The 20,663-nt window shown below is 45.4% G+C and overlaps 1 protein-coding gene across 1 annotated transcript; it reads right to left on the reverse strand.

The window, feature by feature from the left end:
- Positions 1-360: 360 nt before the first annotated feature.
- On the reverse strand, positions 361-18,930 carry ZBTB25 (zinc finger and BTB domain containing 25). Its single transcript, XM_049770436.1, has 3 exons — positions 18,890-18,930; positions 7,990-8,169; positions 361-1,550 (listed from the first exon to the last, which is right to left on the reverse strand). Exons 2-3 carry the CDS (start codon positions 8,160-8,162, stop codon positions 416-418), a joined length of 1,308 nt encoding a protein of 435 aa, XP_049626393.1. The 5' UTR covers positions 8,163-8,169; positions 18,890-18,930; the 3' UTR covers positions 361-415.
- Positions 18,931-20,663: the final 1,733 nt, after the last annotated feature.

Genomic DNA, 20,663 nt, shown 5'->3' on the forward strand with positions numbered 1-20,663 from the left:
TTTAAAAACAAAATGTTTGTTTTGTTTTGGGCCACACCTAGCTGTGCTTAGGGGTTACTCCTGGCTCTGCACTCAGAAATTACTCCTGGCAGGCTTAGGGGCCATACGGGATGCAGGGATCGAACCTGGGTCTGCCCCTTACAAGGCAAACACCCTACTTGTTCTGGCCTCCTGAAAATAAAATTTTTATGATTATACACTAATTAAGATGGCAGAAGGGTATTTTGTTTTGTGTTTTTTTTGGCTTTGGTTTGGCCTAGACACCATCAGGTGGGCCCAAAAAAATGAGAAGAAAAACTCTACAGAGAGAAACCGTGAAGGAATTATCAAAGAAATTGAGGAGAAAAAACAATACAGAAATTTAGAAAAGGCATGTGTTTTTTCAGAGTTGATATAAAAACTGCTACATAAACTGTTACTCAACTAAGATTGTGTCCACGTTTTCTTGCGTGGGCTCTGTCTCTAAGGCACAAGAGGAGTCTAGCTGTTCTTGCGATAAGTGAGAACTTTTCAAGGAGACATCGGACCAACTGTCACAGTAGGGCTGACACCGGGGGGCTAATGCATTACCGAACCTTTGGTATCGATTGTATCTGTAGGATTTACCTTTGTGTGTATACATGTGTTCCAACAATTGGCTCTTTCGGAGAAATTTATGACCACAGATGGTACAGCTGATTTTTCGTTTTCTTGAGAAAGAAAAATTGCAGTTTAGTTCCACGGGCTCAGTGTCTTTGGAGATCAAAGACACCTGACTGATCTGCAAAGGCTCTGGGTTACCCCGGTGCGAGTGGTCAGGCTGCTGTTCGTTCTCCTTGACCATGAAGGAGCTGAGCCTGCGGCACTCAAGGGCCTCACTAATTTCACTGAGCGGGTGCACTTCGCCCAGGTCATTGCTTTCCAGAATGGAAGCGGGGACTCCAAACGGGAGGGATCCGGACACGTGGGTATGGAGGTGCTGTCTTAGGTCACCACGGGAATCAAACCGTTCTCCACAGTAATGGCAGAGGTGTACTTTGATGCTGCTGTCAGTGAAGGTGGGGCCTGTCACCTCTGACGAGGGAGAAACATGGCTTTGGGAGATCCCCGAGTCTGGGTCACATCTCTCCTGTTTGATGGACACTGGGGACTTCTGATGCTCCTCCAAGGCCTGGGTGGCTGCGTGGGCCCGCTGCTGCCCCGAAGCGCCGTCATCCAACCCGATCGCCAGAGACAGCTGCAGCTGGGGGTGATCGCCCTGGACAGCGGCTCTGTTTCCGCTGTTAGCGGGAGGAGGATCTTTGACTTCCAGCCCTTGTTTGATGGGTGTCTTTTGGGTTGTGGAGATCTGAATGCCGTACAAATTAGAGGACTGCACGGTCTCCGGGGAGAACACTTGATTCATTTCAGTTGCAATATGAGAAAGGTAGTCTGCGTGAAGAAATCGAATCCCTTCTTCCAAACGACTATGATCCACGATCTGTTTTGGTCCTTTCCCCGTGTACATAATGTGCAACAAGTAGCTGAATATGTCAGGTTGGATGTCAGTTGGTTGTATTTTTATGCATTCACTGTTAAAAAAGAAAGGTTCCACACAAGATGAAAGAACCTAATTGATATTTTAGTTAACGCATATCTTAAGCTAAAATATTTTTTCCTATGAAATTTAAATGTAAGCAATTTGAATTGATGAAACTGAAGAGTAAAAGCTCTAAATTTCATTGTATGGCAGTTTTATAGTCCATCAAGACGTCTTCATGTATTCAATATACTACCTAAAAAACTATGGGCAAGGGTGATGGCCCAAGACTAGTGCCTTTATATGCTGAAGGCCCAAGTTTTAATCCTCAGCACTGCAGTTCCATTGCCTGGGGCAAGGGAAAAACCAATTTAGTGGTGGTCCTGTACACTATCTGTGACCCAAAATACAAAGAAAAAAAGTTTGGGGGCTAGAGAGCTAGCATGGAGGTAAGGGCGTTTGCCTTGCATGCAGAAGGTCGGTGGTTCAAATCCTGGCATCCATATGGTCTCCTGAGCCTGCCAGGAGTGATTTCTGAGCTTAGAGCCAGAAATAACCCCTGAACACTGCCAGATGTGACCCCCCAAAAAAATTTTACAATATAGAAACTATGTTTAGTTCAATATGTATTATTTTTGTTTTGGGGTCATACTTGACAGTGTTCAGAGGTTACTCCTGGCTCTGTATTCAAGGATCATACCTAGAGATGCTTTGGGGAACCATATGGAGTGCTGGGGAGCAAACCTTGGTTGGCCACGTGCAAAGCAAGCACCCTACTTGCTTTGCTATCCCTCTGGATCCTTCTTATTAAATGACTCCTAGGTAATGTGTACTAATGTGAGGGGGTATAAAAATAATGAAAGTATCCTGCTTTTCTGGCAGGGAGGGGGATGTACTCTGTTACTCTTGTCTTGCTTAGAGGTCACTCCCGACCATGCTCAAGCCAGGGCTGATGGCAGATAAGACAAGTACCTTAACTCTGTACTCATTCTCCAGCATTTGTGTTTGCTATTACAGAACTTCATCGTCTGCTACTAAGTATAAAATCAAAAGAACTGAAAACAGGTAAATAGATCTATATTACAGTGCTCATTGCAGCATTATTTACATTAGTTAGTAAGAACAGTATACATCAACAGATGCACTGATTTTGTAAAGTGGCAGATGTGTGTGTGTGTGTGTGTGTGTGTGTGTGTGTAATGGAATATTATTCAACCACCATAACATGAAGTTAGTTTGAAAACATTATGCTGGATCTTCTGTCTTTTTTTTTTTTTTTTTTTGGTTTTTTTGGGCCACACCCGTTTGACGCTCAGGGGTTACTCCTGGCTATGTGCTCAGAAATCGCCCTTGGCTTGGGAGGACCATATGGGACGCCGGGGGATCGAACCGCTGTCCTTCCTTGGCTAGCGCTTGCAAGGCAGACACCTTACCTCCAGCGCCACAAGGCAGACACCTTACCTCCAGCGCCACCTACCCGGCCCCTGTCTTTTTTTTTTTAAATTAATATCTTATTTAAGCACCATGATTGGAATTCTGTCTTGGTCTTGCTCTCCCCTCTACTCAAAAGCCTAAAGATAAGAACAATGTTTCTCATTTTGCTTTTACTTGGTTTAGGTTTGTAGATGAGAGGCACCTCAGAAAATCAGCCCTTGAGGAGGCCATTTTCACTGTTTGGGAACCTAACTGATCTGCAACTCACCCTTTCTTCCTCTTTTTTCCTATAAAAAGCCTTCTTTGGGCTAGAGGGATAGTACAGAGACTAAGGCACATGCGCTGCATTTGACAAACTTAGGTTAAATCCCTGACATCCCATATAGTCCTCTAAGCCCTGCCAGGAGTGATCCCTGAGTGCAGATCCAGGAGTAAGTCCTGACTACTGCCGGTTGTGCCCCCCCCCCCAAAAAAAAAAACAACAAAAACTCTACCCTACCAAAAGAAATACCTAAAATTCACAGACCTTGCAGTGGGATGGAAATAAGAGTTAACTAGTATAGTAAATAAAGATAGTGTTTCAGTTTGCAGTGATGAAAAGTTTTATAAACATTATGGTGGGGCCGGAGCAATAGCACCAGTAGCAGGGCATTTGCTTTGTTCACAGCCGAACCAGGAGAGACCCAGGTTCAATTCCCGGCATCCCATAAGGTCACCCTGGCCTGCCAGAAGTGATTTCTGAGTGAAGAGCCAGGAAGAACCCGAGGGCTGCCGGGTGTGGGCCAAAAGCTGAAAACAAACAAAAAACCAAAACACCCAACAACCTAGAAACGTAATGGTGATGGTAGCCTAACACTCTAAATATAATTAACATGGCTAATAATTAAAATTTATAATAAAAATTGGTCAAAATGGCTAGTCTTGCTATACTGTTGTAGTGTACCTGAGACCCTGAATTTGGTGTAGATACCTAAGACCCACCCATTTCTGGGAGGGGTCTTGGGAACCGGATATTAGGTGTGACCTTACCTGCAAGACCCGGCCCATTCCTGGGAGGGGTCTTGGAAAAGTTAGATAAGCCTTGGACCGAGGGGATTCGGCCCTTTTCGGCCCTTTTCGGCCCTGCTGAGCTCGCTGGCTTCGGGGTCTCTGTTTCTGGTCTTGGACCAGGATGGAGGCCAAAGGGAAGATAGCTGAAAGGGTTTAGACGCAGGGTAGCCTAGAATGGCTGAATGCTTAAAAGGTTATGAGATAGGCCACACACATGTGGTGAATAGGGCATGAATAAAGTTAATGCTTCCTGAGGCCTGCCTGTGAGTGAATAAAGTTAATGCTTCCTAAGGCCTGCCTGTGAGTTGTGATTTCGCCTTTTACCTGGGCCTGGGACCCGCCGGCTGGATGGGGGATGAAGCCATGTGGCTGGGGCCTAAGCACAAAGGCCTCCATCCATCGCCATCCAGCCCCATCGCTAATTATTTGATACAACATACTGTAACAATAAATTATTTTAAAATGTATGAATTGGAGAGATAGTACAGTGGGTAGGACACTTCCTTGCAAGTATGTGGCTGACTTGTGTTCAATCCTGGCACTAAACGTGGTCTCTTGAGCTCCATCAGGAATAGGATCCCGAAGCACAGAGTGAGAAGTTAAGTTCTGAGCACAAACAAAACAAAAACTAAAAACCTTCAAGGGTATATTGAAGTGGGTAATACTTAAAATTTAAATTATACTGAGCTGGGCCAGAAAGAGAGGACAAAGGCTGGAGCATAGGCTTCATATTCAGGAGACCTTAGTTTGAATCATAGCACCAAGTGATTCTTAGCACCATGCCTGGGGCAGTCTCTAAGAGATTGTCAGATTGTCATACCAAAACAAAATACAGAAATATTAACCTTATTACATCTCCTCTTAAATCACAAATGAAGGGCCAGGAAGATAGCTCAATGAGCTGGATGGAGTATACTCTACACACAGGAGGCCTGGGTTTAACCCCTGGCACCACATGGTCACCTAAGCATCAATGGAAGTGACACCTGAGCACAGAGCCAGTAGCACCCCCCAAGTACTGCTAAGTATAGACCCTAAACCAAAACATGTGTACACACACACATACACACACACACACACACACACACACACACACACACACACACACACACCTACCTCAAAAAACCCTGCACAAATGAATGTAGGAATAATTTTATTTTATTTTTGTTTGGGGGTCATACTGGTGGCGCACACGGTCTACTCCTAGTTAGTACTCAGGAGACTGTGGGGCGCAAGATATTGTTTCCTTGGCTCCTGCAAGCAAAGCATGAGCTCTAGCTCTCTGAGTTAGCGTCCCAGCCCTTAGACATCAGTTTAAAATGCTTTCTGATAACCTAAATCTAATTTTCACGTAAATCTAGAATCCAGGCAACAGCAATAGTTATGTGTAAAAATTAAGATTAGGATTAAGATAACTGGAGGGAAGTATCTGGGTATCAAGGACTGTGGAAAGGGTAAATGACTTCACTAGCCTTTCTTGAAGCAGTTTGTGTCACTACCGCAGACCGCACAAGGTGTCAGTGTGCTGATGATCTCTTCCTTTAGTCTGGTTATCTGGGAAATCCCCCTTGGTTTCACTTTCAGCTCTGACCCTCCCACTTCCACTTCTATCACGTTTTTTTTTTTTTTTTTAATTATCAGTACAGGACTGTTAACTGAGAAATTTCAGTTGTACAAGTCTGTATGTCCTGTATTGCGTTTAGAATGGTGCCTTTGAAGATAGAATCAATTCACAGCTCTAAAATGAGACTGATATGAAGAAACATTCAATCTACTTCCTACTACGACACTTACCTCAGACGGGAAATTGGCATGCAGAGAAGATTACCCACAACCTCCTTTCTCCTTCTGACATACTTATAATCAGTTTGATCTGCTCCAAAATGCTTTCTAAATATGCCAGCCTAGTTCACACATGCATGCTTTCATGAATCCCACCCCCTTGTCTGCAATATACCTTTCTGCATTTCTCTACAACTGGAAAACTCTGCCTGATCCATAAAGATTCAGAATCTCTGTAAAATTTGTAGGGGGGTATAACTTACCTGTTACTACAGTGTACCAAAGTACCTGACATGTAAGTACTAGATATTTGTTTTTGTTTGTTTGTTTGTTTTTGGGTCACACCCAGCAGGGCTCAGGGGTTACTCCTGGCTCTATGCTCAGAAATCGCTCCTGGCAGGCTCGGGGGACCATATGGGATTCCAGGATTCAAATTGCCAGGATTCGAACCACCGTCCTTCTATATGCAAGGCAAATGCCCTACCTCCATGCTATCTCTCTGGTTCCTTAAGTACTTACTATTTGAATGAAGGGTTAAATTAATTGGAGCTAGACTGATGACACATAGCATTTAGGATGCTTGCTTTGCATGTGGCTGCCCAGGTACGAACTCCAGCACACTATACAGTCTCCTGAGTCCTGCCAGGAGTGATTCCTGAGTACAGAGACAGGAGTAAGCCCTGAGCACCAACAGGTGCAGTCCCCCTCCACAAAAAAATAAGTTAGTTAGGGCCAGAGAGATAGCATGGAGGTAGTACATTTGCCTTGCATGCAGAAGGACAGTGGTTCGAATCCCGGCATCCTATCAGGTTACTCCCATCAGGGAGTAACCCAAGTGCTGCCGAGTGTGACCCAAAAACAAAAAAAAAAGTTAGCTAAAAATGCATAAATAAAGCTGGGTTTCAAAGTATTTTCATGTAATGTCCTTTGAAAATACCAAAATGCTTTATCACTTTCAGGCCCGCGGGCCACATAGTGTATTTGTATCTGTTTTGTTTCTTCATTGCAAAATAAGATCTATGCAGTGTGCATAAGAATTCGTTCATAAGTTTTGTTTTTACTATAGTCAGACCCTCCAATGGTCTGAGGGACAGTGAACTGGCCCCCTGTTTAAAAAGTTTGAGGACCCTGGATTAAAGCCAGTGAGTGAGTGTGAGAGTATGTGTGTGTGTTGCTTATTCCTGGCTCTGAGCTCACATATCATATCATTCTTGGGGGTTCAGGAGATCATGGTGCCAGCAATTGAACTTGGTCAGTCACATGCAAGGCAAGTAACCTATCTTCTGTACTATCTATCGCTCCTAAAGCCATTCTTTTTTTTTGTTTGTTTGTTTTTGTTTTCGGGCCACCTCTGGTGATGCTCAGTGGCCACTTCAGGCTCTGCACTCAGAAATCGCTCGTGGCTTGGGGGACCATATGGAATGCCGGGGGATTGAACTAAGGTCTGTCCTAGGTCAGACATGGGCAAGGCAAATGCCCTACCACTGTGCCACTGACACCACTCCAGCCCCAGGCCATTCTTCTGACTGCTTGGTTTTGTCTTGGGTTCTACCCAATTCAGAGGCCATACACTACATTGTGCATAGAGTTTACTTTCAGTGGTGCTGAGGGAATCATGTGATGCCAGGAAGACTGAAGATCTCCCACATAAAAACATGAAATTAAGCCCCTGTGAGTGATCTTCTCAGCTCCTAAAATTATTTATTACCAAGAGCTCAGAATCTGAATATTAATTTTCTACACTCTACTTACACATAATGTTGTGATAACCTAAATTTTAGAGTTTCTTTGCTTTGGGTTACTTCGGGTTACTGCACTCAGTAATTTCTTCAGGTGGTGATGGGGGGAACCATCAATACTGGGTATTGAACTTGGGTCAGCCATGTGCAAGACAAATGTTCTACCCATTGTACTATTGCTCTGGCCATTTATGTGGTGGGTTTATTTTTTTGGGGGGGGTTTGGTTTTTGGACCACACCCAGTGATGCTCAAGAGTTACTCTGGGCCCTGCATTCAGAAATTACTTCTGTGGTAATCAGGGGCCTATATGGGATGCTATGGACCCAATTCGGTCATCCACATGCAAGGGAAGTTCCCTACCTGTTGTACTATGTCTTGGGCCACAAGAGTAACCTAAATTTTAAAAAACAATTCAGGGTTGGAGAGATGGTTCAGAGAGCTGAAACCTGATTTGCATGCAGGAATAAAAGAAAACACCTCCTTACCTTGTTTGATGGATAAATATCATCTTGAAATAGTTAGAAAAAGCAGCAAGCACGGCTCGATGGGCTTTAAAGTAAACATCTCCAATAGCAACTGTGCAATCACACAGAAAACCAAATTCTCGTTGCATGTTCAATTGCTGCAGAAGGACCAAGCTGTGGCTGGCTGTGTCCATTATGGCTCTGAGGAAGGAAAAGAGAGTTCTTTTTAATTTCTTACCATTATTAGAGACTGCAAAGTTTTTTAAAGCTAAGCCAAATTGTTCAATGTTTTCTTTTTATTCTTTTTCTTTTTTTTTGTTTTTGGGTCACACCCGCCAGCGCTCAGGGGTTATGACTTTTATGCTCAGAAATTGCTCCTGGCAGGCTCGGGGGACCTTATGGGATGCTGGGATTTGAACCGCTGTCCTTCTGTGCCTAAGGCAAACGCCTTACTGCTATGTTATCTCTCCAGCCCTATTCAATGTTTCCAATCCTGCTTTGCTTCATTTCAAATCTTACTAACAGTAGCTCCCATCTTCATTATAACAACTGCCGTCAATTTTACTCAAACCCTGAAATGTTTCTTTTCATTTCATATGAAGTTAACTTGGTAGAGCAACTCCCGCTAAAGGAACACTCTGTCTTTGTTTATTTATTTTTTTTGTAATCTATGCAACAACAATGTTTCTGGTCCTGAATTCTTCACCAGAAAAAGGAATGAGACTTATTCCTTGCTTCAGATTTCGCTGAGACATATGAAAGCATTTAGTTATGGAAACAGCTATTTGCTCCATTGTTAGCTATTAACTCGTTAGTACACTATGTAACCCAACTGCTCTTTAAGGATCATCTGTGTGCTTAGAGGACAATTCTATCACAAAAACTTAACAGGGGTCTTGAAAATAGCTTGAAAATAGGCCTTTTCCCTTGATATATATAGGGGCTAGAGAACCCTAAAAAAGGAATCTAAATCCTGATCATAACATGATCAGCCACATATAGAGGTTTCTGAAGGAAGGAGAATGTAGGATGGGACCACAGGTAAAATCATACACAAGGAAGAACATGCCTATGAATTTTGTTTTTGGACCAGAGATAGCATGGAGGTAGGGCATTTGCCTTGCATGTGGAAGGATGGTGGTTCAAATCCCGGCATCCCATAGGGTCCCCTGAGCCTGCCAGGAGCGATTTCTGAGCATAGAGCCAGGAGTAACCCCTGAGCGCTACCAGGTGTGACCCAAACCCCCCCGCCCACACAAAAAAAAGAATTTTGTTTTTGTGTCCCACCCACCCGGCAAGTGCTCAGGGGACCATATGGGATGCCAGGGATCGAATCAGGGTCTGTCCTGGGTTGGCCGCGTGCAAGGCAAATAAATGTCCTACCGGCTGTGCTAGCTAGCTCACTGGCCCCAGAATTTTGGTTGAGCAGACAAAAGGAAAATGACAAGGACAGGTAAGAGTTCTATGGACCCAAGCAGGTAGGAAGCAAAACTTCCCATCTCTATCCCAACATCCCAACAGAGTCCTGGGGGCCTTATAGGACAGGGTAATTGTGTTCTAATGATAATCTATTAAAGGGTTTGAGGTGGGGAAGCTGGAAGAATTTAAGCTGAAAGAGTAGATCTTGAAAAGAGGTTCAAGTTTCTTCACTGGCCAAAGAAACCAAAGGTCTAAGGAAGTAAAAGATGAGACTATGGGGTGAGCCACCAAGAAGCTGGAAGTAGCCAGGGCAGTAGACAGGGGAGTGAGATTAAAATAGTAAACATGGTGCTTCCACTCATTTTATTCTCAAAACAACTTTATAGGGGGCCAGAGAGATAGCATGGAGGTACAGTATCTGCCTTACATGCAGAAGGACAGTGGTTCAAATACCAGCATCCCATATGGTCCCCCGAGCTTGCCAGGAGTGATTTCTGAGTGTAGAGCCAGGAGGAACCCTGAGCACTGCCGGTGTGACCCAAAAACAAACAAACAAAAACAAAAACAAAGCCCATGTGACCCAAGAACAAACAAACAAAAACAAAGCCCATGTGACCCAAAAACAAATTTACAAACAAACAAAAACAAAGCCCAAGTGGAACATGGCCCACAGACTGGAGGAGCCAAGTGGAAAGCTGCATTACATCTCAAGATTTCAGGAACATTTGGAAAGAGGAACAGGGGAAAACCAGAGTTTCTGCTGGTTAAGAACAAGTGATGGAGTTAAATAAATATTTATACTTATTAGTGGATAAAGTCTAGAATACGACTTGGTAAAGATAAAGATAACTAGAATCAATAAAACATAATTAAAACTACATATAAACAGCTGGAAAGAGCCCAGCAGACTTTGTACGAAGGAGGCCAGGGCTTGATCCTAGGAACCACGTGCACCTCTGGCACTACTGGAAGTGAACACAGAATACAGAGAGTAACCCCAACAAGGGGGAAAACCCTCACAACAAACTATGCATTTTTATGTACTTAAATGGAATGCTCAATGATATATAAGTTAAACAGTATAAAATAATTATTTTAATTCTAAAGGTGGGATGGAACTTAATATAAGTATCGTTTTATGCATCACTGGACCACTTCAAAAATTTAAAGAAACAAGTAAAAATTTTTCCTCTGAGGTCTCAAGATAGTTCAAGGAACTGAAGCACATGCCTTGCAATGTAGAAACCTGGGCTTCATTCCAGCACTTCACTGCACCTGAGTATCAACAGAGAATGGCACCTGAGCACTGTGCATCGAGTAGACCTTAGGCACTGGCAAGTGCGACCCAAAGACCCTCCTCAAAAATACTCCTTTGACCATCTCATTTAAAAAACTCATTTTGGGGGCCGGGTAGGTGGCGCTGGAGGTAAGGTGTCTGCCTTGCAAGCGCTAGCCAAGGAAGGACCGCGGTTCGATCCCCCGGCGTCCCATATGGTCCCCCCAAGCCAGGGGCAATTTCTGAGCACATAGCCAGGAGTAACACCTGAGCGTCAAACGGGTGTGGCCCAAAAAAAAAAAAAAAAAAAGAAAAAAGAAAAAACTCATTTTGGCTCGGAGAGATAGCACAGCGGCGTTTGCCTTGCAAGCAGCCCATCCAGGACCAAAGGTGGTTGGTTCGAATCCCGGTGTCCCATATGGTCCCCCATGCCTGCCAGGAGCTATTTCTGAGCAGACAGCCAGGAGTAACCCCTGAGCACCGCCGGGTGTGACCCAAAAAAACAAAAACAAAAACAAAAATAAAAAATAAAAAAAAAATAAAAAACTCATTTTAAGCCGAGCAAGATAATAAAAAGTTATTGAGAAAATATCTGGAGGGGTTGGGTCACACTCAGTAGTGCTCAGGAACTACTTTTGGATCTGTACATATAATGCCAGGAATAAAACCAGGATCTGTGTAGGGGGAAAAGCATATTAATTTCTATATCATCTCTCAGCCTTCAAGTAAATTTTTTAAAAAATATTTTTAGGGGCCGGGCGGTGGCGCTGGAGGTAAGGTGCCTGCCTTGCCTGCGCTAGCCTAGGACGGACCGCGGTTCGATCCCCCGGCATCCCATATGGTCCCCCAAGAAGCCAGGAGCAACTTCTGAGTGCATAGCCAGGAGTAACCCCTGAGCGTCACAGGGTGTGGCCCAAAAACCAAAAAAAAAAAAAAAATTTTATTTTTGGAGGAAGCTGGGCCACACTGAACTGTGCTTAGGGCTTACTCTTAGCTCTGTTCTTGTGATGCTAGGGATCAAATCCAGGTCAGCTGTGTGCAAGGTAAGTGCCTTATCTGCTAACCTCTCTAGTCTATGTATATATACATACATATACATATATATATATATATGTATATATATTTGGGTCACACCTGGCAGTACTCAGGGGTTCCTCCTGGCTCTACGCTCAGAAATCGCTCCTCGCAGGTTCAGGGGACCATATAGGACGCAGGGATTCAAACCACTGTCCTTCTGCATGCAAGGCAAATGTCCTACCTCCATGCAATCTCTCCAGCCCCAAGTCTAAATATTTTTTGAAGAGAAACTCAATTTAAAAAATTCGACAGAATGCACTGTCAGAAAAATCACATAGGCAGTGCAATCAAAATTACGGGCCAATTTAAGAGATGAAACAAAAATAGTAATTACAATAGGAAATAAAAAGTATGAGTGATTAAGAGCAGTTTAGATCACAAACTATGAGGCAGAGTGAAGTAACAGTAAACTAGGTCATGCAGCTGACTTGGGTTTGATCCCTGGCATCCCATGTGGTTTCCCCAGTCCACCAGAAGCAATCCAGGGGTAACCCCTACAACCCCTACACATCACTGAGTGTGGTCCAAAACAACCCCCCCCCCCCAAAATGAAGCCTCTCACCAGCCAGCTTCTCTATCTTTTTTTGTCGGGGTAGGTGGGGGGATTTTGGCAGTGCTTAGAGCTACTCTTGGTTTTGGTGTTCAACGGACCATGAATTACCAGGGACTGAATTTGAACGTGGGCCTGTATAATGCAAAGCAAGTGCTCCTGCCTTTTTTTTTTTTTTTTTTGGTTTTTGGGCCACACCCGGCAGTGCTCAGGGGTCACTCCTGGCTGTCTGCTCAGAAATAGCTCCTGGCAGGCACGGGGGACCATATGGGACACCGGGATTCGAACCAACCACCTTTGGTCCTGGATCGGCTGCTTGCAAGGCAAGCTCTGTGCTATCTGTGCTATCTGTGCTATCTCTCCAGGCCCTGTGCTCCTGCCTTTTAAAGCTATCTCACAACCTCAAAACGGTTTCTGGACCTTTTCTGTGGTTTTCTAGAATCCTCTCTTATTGTCAGTACTCAGTAAGTGATAGTCACTCTGCAAATGTGACCTGCAGTGATGAATTCTTTCAGTAACCCAAACTGGAATTCTCAGGCTCACCTTTGACCTAAAATCTGATCGACCACGTTCGATTGCCAGTTCATGTCAGTTCTGTATGACATTTGATCTGTCTTATTTCATTCCACTGCCATAACTTGGAAAATGCTGCTGACTCCTTTCTGGACCGTCTTTCTCCTGCCTTTCCCTTGCTAATCTTGTGGTGATGTTACTAGAATAGTCTTCGCTCAGAGTCTAATGACAATGATGATGATAGCTAGTTTTTGTTGTTGAACTCTGTGGGTCCTGCAATTTCTAACTGCCTATGACTATTGTACTACATCTAACAGCCTGTGATGTAAATACTGTATTTGTGCATGTTTTATAGTAAAACAGACTTAGTTTCTTGTCAAGATCACAGCTTAAATGGCTGTGTTGGAATTATAATCCACTTGTCTGGCTCTGGAGTCCAAGCTTTGTAGCAATTATACTGTGTTCCCTCCCACAGAAAATATTTTAATATTAAGTTCTCCATTTCAAGTCCCACTGCAGTAAATTTTATTTTACATTCAGTACCCCGTTAACCAATCCCATCACTTTTTTTTGTTTGTTTTTGGGTCACACCCGGGGGTGCTCAGGGGTTAGTCCTGGCTGTCTGCTCAGAAATAGCTCCTGGCAGGCACGGGGGACCGTATGGGACACTGGGATTCGAACCAACCACCTTTGGTCCTGGATCGGCTGCTTGCAAGGCAAACGCCACTGTGCTATCTCTCCGGGCCCATTATTCAGGAAGTTTTGCATTTAGTTTTTCTATGACAAAGCAAATTCTTTTCTTCTCTATATATTCCTGTTGATCTCTGTTATTTATTTAATTTGGTGGGCCACTTTTGGCCGTGCTCAGTTTTTTCTCCTGGCTCTGCACTCAGATATCACTCCTGGCCAGCTGGGGGGAGAGGGGGGACGTGCATATGGGATGCCAGGGATCAAACCTGAATCAGCTGTGTACTATCAACTTACTATCAACTTCAGCCCCATTCTCTTGTTCCTTCTCGAATGCTCTCTTCACCTTCTGTTTTCTAAATCAGTTAAATGGTATGTTTTGCATTGGATCACCTGTTACTGGCCTAGAGAAGCTTCATTTTTAACACAGTAAGTTCAAAGGCACTAATTGCTAGCAGAAATATTTCCCTTATTGGGGGTCAGAACAATAGTACACTGGACTGGGCACTTGCCTAGGTCTGTTGACATGACAGGCTGAAGTCACCATGTACAGGTAGGACTAAAGAGTGAAATCAGAGGGGATAAAAAAAAAAAGCTAAGAACAAAAAAGAGGAGCTAGAGAGATAGCATGGAGGTAGGGCATTTGCCTTGAGTGCAGAGGGATGGTGGTTTGAATCCATATGGCCCCGGGAGCCTGCTAAGAGCGATTTCTTTCTTTCTTTTCTGGGCCACACCCGTTTGAGGCTCAGGGGCTACTCCTGGCTAAGCGCTCAGAAATTGCTCCTGGCTTGGGGGGACCATATGGGACACGGGGGGGATCGAACCGCGGTCCTTCCTTGGCTAGCGCTTGCAAGGCAGACACCTTACCTCTAGCGCCACCTCGCCAGCCCATCCAAAAGCGATTTCTGAGCATAGAGCCAGGAGTAACCCCTGAGTGCTGCTGGGTGTGACCCAAAAACCAAAAAAAAAAAAAGGAAAGAAAAGAAAAGAAACAGAAAAAAGGGGTTGAAGAGAAGACAGAGCAGCTGGTAGGGCATTTGTCTTGCACACTCAGGATTAATTCCTGGCAGCACTTGAGGATCCATATGGGTGGTAAGGATCAAATCGGTCAGCCACGTGCAAGGCTAGTGTCTTACTCCAAGGTGGGGTAGAGGGGTGCACCACTGTGGATAAGGGCCGAAGTCCATGCTCTGTGCTGGAGAGGTAGGTTGCTCCTGGAGGTTCCTGGGAGTCTTAAGATTTCTGGGATCGAACCTGAGGCTGCTGCATGCATGGCTGAGTTCTCTCTCCAACCCGAACGTACTCTTTCAGATGGTACAAACTAAGTGGTCAGTCCACAGCAAAGGGGGTTTAGGCCTTGAAAAACCAAAACAACCCTAGAGTCCCCCAAGTACTTCCTGGAGAAGCTAAAAAGAAGCCTAGAAACGTAATCCCTGACACAGCATTGAAACTTAATGGCTAGCTCTTATACATACTCATTTGTTTCAAAAGATGTTAATTTCTATTAATCTATATTAAGTTCACTTTTTTTCCTTTGGGGTTTTGGGCCATACTCAGCTGTGCTCAGGAATCACACCGAGTGAATTAAGGGGATCATATAGGATGCCAGGGATAGAACCTGGGTCGATTGCACGCAAGGCAAGAATCCTATCCATTGTACTATGGCTCTGGCCCTAACTTTCAATTTGTTAAATACATCTAATGAATTACGTTTATTTTCATTTCTTTTTTTTTTTTGTTTTGGGATCACCTCAGCTGTGCTCAGGGGACCGGCTTGACCACATGTAAGCTAAGTCCCCTACCTGCAATACTATCACCTGGCCTGCCATTTATTTATGTATGTATGTATTTTTTCCAGTATGTATTTCTCTGCTGCCATTTACTTTTGGTTCACACATTCCAATCTTGTTTTGTCCACATCTTTAAGCAATTATAACTGTTGTTTTAAATCTTCCCTGTTAAATCTTATTACTGGGTCATCTTGAGGGAAAGATCACTGATTAGGTGAATGGCTTCCTGATTCTCCTATGTCCTGTCATTGTTTTGCTTTTTTGTTTGTTTGTTTGTTTTAAGGGAGCACATCTGATGATGCTCAGTCACTCCTAGTAGTGCTTGGATACCATATGCAGTTCTAGGGATCAAACCTGAACTTTCTACATGCAAAGCAGGAGCTCCAGACCAGTTGGTAGAACTTCTAAGATGTGATGGAAACTGTATAAAAATAACTCATTATACGATATGGAACAATAAGTATTTAAAGCAAAATGTACCAGTGTTACTGCTTATGAGCTGTGGGTACAGTTTGGACCATACCCCGGCTCTGTTTAGGGCTTACTGTTGGCTCTATACTAAAGGAACCATACACAGTGACCGGGATCAAACCCAGATAGGCCACATGCAAGTCTCTTACCTGCTATATATACTATTTCTCCAATTCCCCAGTGTTACTTATGTCTTATCTGTTATCACAGTGGTATTTAAAACAATAGGCTCAGCGCTGATATTCATGACCACAAAATCTTTACTTGGTAGATTGCTGTAATTTTGGATTACTTAAAACTAAAAGTTGAGAATAGGGGACTGGAGATAGAACAGTGGGTAGGGCATTTGCTTTGGATGCGGCTGGCCAGGGTTTGATCCCCAAGCAGTAATTCCTGAGATCAGAGCCAGGAGTAACTCCTGAGCAAAATAAACAAAGAAAATAACCCAGATTTAGAAACAAAAATGCTTACAAATTAGTTGGATGGGCATTGAGAAAGGGGAAGAACCCAATCATTTTCAGATTTATTTTTAAAAAGTAAGTAGGGTAAAGATTTATTCTCAATACTCTTACTATAACAGTTTCAGACTATTTGAAAATGGTGAGGGTTTGACCTCCTGTACCACAGGGTGTGTGTGATCACAAAAATATCTAAAAATGATATGAAAATCTAAATTCGAAATATATAGCTCGAGATAAGATCTGTAGTAATTTTAGGCGTCTACTAATAAAAATCACTGAGAGTGTTAGAGACAAGAGTAAGAAATAAATATGGTAGGACCGAAGCAAAAGCACAGCGGGTAGGACATTTGCCTTGCCTGTGGTCAACCGGGGTTCGATCCCTAACAAACCATATGGTCCAAGAGTGATTTCTGAGTACAGTCAGGAGTAACCCCTGGGCGCTTGCTGGATGTGGCCCAAAAACAAAAGAAGAGAAAAAAAGAGAAAAGAAAGAAGAAAAGAGAAAAGAAAGGAAAAGAAAAGAAAAGGGGTAGATTATACAGGCAGGGCAGTTATGCTCTAGAGATTTTACCAGAACAGGGAAACATTTGGTTACAGCCTTCTTTCTGTTCAATGGCAGACAAAGCCAGACCATTGCATTTCTCACCCCCGTAATGAGTGGGAAGCCCGATAAAGCCACAGCACCAGGCAAACAAGAACACCACCAACAGCGGAGTGAAAATTGCTAGTGTACAGTAAAAGGAAAAAAAAAAAAAACCTATGAAGGGCAGGAAGACATTCTTTTTCAATCTTTCCCCCACCCCAACACAAGAAAAACTGTTTCTGAAAGAAAAAGTGAGGTATTTGAAAGGTCAAGAGAAAGCTGGGAAATGACAATGCTGGTACAGAGCTAGAATATTGAAATAATCTACAAACAAGATAGGTGCCAGGAACTGTCCAGAAACATGTCAATGAAACTCTTTGTTTGAAGTGCCTAGAAAATTTCAAAATCCACCCTGCCCCCCAGTCCTCAGATTGATTTGTAACCAGGGAAGTGAATTTTTAAAAAAGTTAAAAAAATAAGTGACAGGACAAAACTTTTCTCTAGAAAAAAAAAGGTTAAAAATAAAAGCCTGCTAGGCAAGAAAAAAGCAGAAGTGTCAATGGATTGAAAAATTCCGCTTCAAACTCTTCCTCCACTCTCTCTGGACAAAGTCAAGTAACAAACACTATCTTTCTTATTCCAGCAAATACTGTTTCTAGTTATTACCAAGAGGAGTTACTATGAGTAGGTCAACCTTAAGGGAAGGTCTTGTGTTGAGTGTTTGATGTGCTTTTTCTCTTAATTCTGCGACCCTGCCTATTTGTTCAGTTTTACAGATCAGGAAAACCTAAGCCCAGGACTTTCTTTTTTTTTTTTTTTTTTTTTGTTTTTTTTTTGGTTTTTGGGCCACACCCGGTAACGCTCAGGGGTTACTCCTGGCTATGCGCTCAGAAGTCGCTCCTGGCTTGGGGGACCATATGGGACGCCGGGGGATCGAACCGCGGTCCGTCTCCTAGGCTAGCGCAGGTAAGGCAGGCACCTTACCTCCAGCGCCACCGCCCGGCCCCAAGCCCAGGACTTTCAATGAGCAAATAAATACGAAGAGAAATGAAAACTGAGGTCTGACTCTATAATGTGCCGGCCACTATCAACAAGAGCAATTTTTCTTAGTATCCACTCAGCAAACTGAAGTGCATGTTATGTTATTTGGAATAAAGCAGAAAGAAGGCGCAGGAAGTGGTAGGGTAGTGCTTCACGACTTTGCGAGATAAGAACACTTGCGTGTTTAAATAAAAAAAGAAATAAAATCTGCAATAATAAAGTCCCTCCCCCCAACTCTTTTCCAGCTGTTATGACTAACAAGAACAGGTTTTTCTTTAACGAGATGGTCTGAGCAGCACCTACGCAGGGCAGTACATAAATCACTTTGGCTCAGGGGCAGGCAGGCAGGGAGGCTGGGCATTATGCAATGCTTCTCAGCACAGCTCTCCCCAGGATATTTTACAGCCAAGAAGGCGCTTGGGCCCCTCCTCCCCAGCTAGACTGCCTGGCTCCTGCGAATTCCCCTCAGGAGATAGGGTGGAAGCACGCAGCTCTACTCTCCAGGCAGAGAGGGCAGCTGAAAAGTCCTGCTCGGCCTCTCTGGGCAACCACAGGCGCCAATAAATCAGCCACAAGGCGATTCTCTCATTCCTTTTCCTGGCTTCAAGTGTGGCAAGCTAGAATGCAAAATGAAAAAAGCGCAGGTTGGACTTGGGGAAGAGAAGTGAGCTGGCCTTGAGCTGCTGCAGCAAATGACGGCATCAACCCAGTCAGGTAAATCTTTAAACCTGCCTCCTCCTTTGTAAAAAAAAGAAAAGAAAAGGGGCCAAACCACCCTCCTTTTTGGTAAGGAGTTGAAGTTCATCTTTGGAAGTAGACAGTTGCAGCAGCGATTCAAGCAGAGATCAAAACACCCATCTCCTTTCTATCCAGATAAGCAAAAAGGTACAGAAAAGTCATGCATGGTCTTTTCCCTTTCTCCTGCACTCCACCCCATGATGGATCTTGGGTTTCCAGGACCAGACACATCTAGTACAGGTCCTAGACCTAGGCCTTAAGTGCTGTCCCTTGTTTAAGAGCTGGTATCTGGCAAGAGACTAATATTTTTTTTACCTTTAATTAAAGTACTCAAAATTGTGGGCTGAGGCTATGACGGAATGGCCAGGAGTGCTTGACTTGCATGTGTGAGGCCTTGGGCGTTAAGACCAGCAACCCACACCCAGCTCATGCCCATTTTGCTGTTTTTAATAGCGCTTAAAGACTTTCAGCAACCAATTTTTGCAAATATTGGTTATTCTAGCGGTGAACAGGCAGTTTTTTGAGCACCAAAGATCCCAGGTCAGTCGACAGCAACCTACAAATAGCAAATTCATCCCTGGCTTAAACTATCAGAGGCGTCAGTCTCACCCGGGGCCAGGCCTGCTTTCTCAACAGCCTGGGGTGGAGCCAAACAATGGGCACCTCTGCCAGCCAGCGTCCCCTGTGAGTGGGTCAAAACTGGCGCTGAGGTCTCGAGGGGGTTGGGGGGGAGAGAGAACTCAATGGACCAAAAGGCCTTGGTGCCCAGGCTTCCATCAGGAGCTGTCAGGCTTCCAAGGAGCTGCACTCTTGAGGGGGTCAGGGAGGAGGGCCTGAAGTCCTTGTCGGTCAGGAGAGGGACGACCCGGGTGTCCCTTTAGGGCAGGCGCTTTGCTCGAAAATGCTCATGCCGGAGAGGTAGCACAGAGAAAAGGCGTTTGCCTAGCATGCATAAGGACCCAAAGGGTCCCCCCCAAGCCTGCCAGGAGCCATTTCTGAGCCCAGAGCCAGGAGTGACCCCTGAGCACTGCCGGGTGTGACCCCCAAACAAAAACAAACCAACCAAAAGAAACAAGAAAATGCTGGTGCCAAAGTGTAAGAACCTGCCAACGTGACCAAGATGAGCATCGCCAAAGTACTAGGGTCCCCGAAAGGCCCCCTTTGGGCTGCAGAGCAAGGGGCCTGGGTGCAGGGAATGCCTGAGCCTTGCAAACGGGGTCGGGTCCCGCCAGCCCCTTGCAGTCATGAGAGGTCGGTGGCACATGCATTTTGTTTTTGGGGGGGTTTCGGTTACGCCCGACAGCGATCGGGGGGTCCCTCCGGGCTCTGCGCCCAGAAATCGGTCCTGGCAGGCTCAAGGGGGGCCCTATGGGGTTGGAAGCCCCGTCCTTCTGCACGCCAGGCAGAGGGCCCCATGCATTTGTAGAATTGCACGGCGGCCGGGGGAGGGAGGAAGTCCCGGGCAGTGCAGGGCAGGCGGATCTGCAAGCTCTGCGAGCGGGCCCGGGCAGACGGCCAGCCCGGGAGTGCAGCCCGCTCGGCCCGGGCCCGGGCCCCGGGGCTCGGCAGGGCCGCGCTGCTTACCCAGACGCCGCCGCGGCGTCGCGAGCGGGCGGGCGGGCGGGCGGCGGGTGCTCCGTGCGGGAGGGGCGGGGCGAGCGGCTCCCGCGCCCCGTGCGTGACGTCACCGGCGGCGACGCTTGACGCTCCCCTCCCTCCCTCCCTCCTTCTCCCGCGCGCCGCGGGGTCACGTGACCTGGCGCTCAGGGGGCGGGGCTCGGCGTTGCGCTTGCGCGGTGGCGGGCGGTCTGGCGCCGTTCGGAAGCGTGGCCGCGTGGCGTAGCGTGGCGTGGCGTGGCGGGACTGACTTTCCCCCCCTCCGAGTGTGCAGAACGTCCAAACCAAGTCCAGGGCCCGGAGGGACAGATAGCGCGGCGGCGTTTGCCTCGCAAGCAGCCGATCCGGAACCAAAGGTGGTTGGTTCGAGTTCCGGCGTCCCACAGGGTCCCCCGTGCCTGCCTGCCAGGAGCTATTTCTGAGCAGACAGCCAGGAGTAACCCCTGAGCACCGCCGGGTGTGGCCCAAAAAC

This window comes from Suncus etruscus, chromosome 3, assembly GCF_024139225.1.
Source record: "Suncus etruscus isolate mSunEtr1 chromosome 3, mSunEtr1.pri.cur, whole genome shotgun sequence".
In the NCBI taxonomy this organism is placed as follows: domain Eukaryota; kingdom Metazoa; phylum Chordata; class Mammalia; order Eulipotyphla; family Soricidae; genus Suncus; species Suncus etruscus.

Bases quoted from the DNA above. Each gene is read 5' to 3' on its own strand.
- ZBTB25 (XM_049770436.1), bottom strand. From the start codon at position 8,162: ATGGACACAGCCAGCCACAGCTTGGTCCTTCTGCAGCAATTGAACATG. The intron at 1,551-7,989 runs GTAAGGAGGTGT...CTTTTTTAACAG, and splicing joins ATATTTATCCATCAAACAAG to TGAATGCATAAAAATACAAC.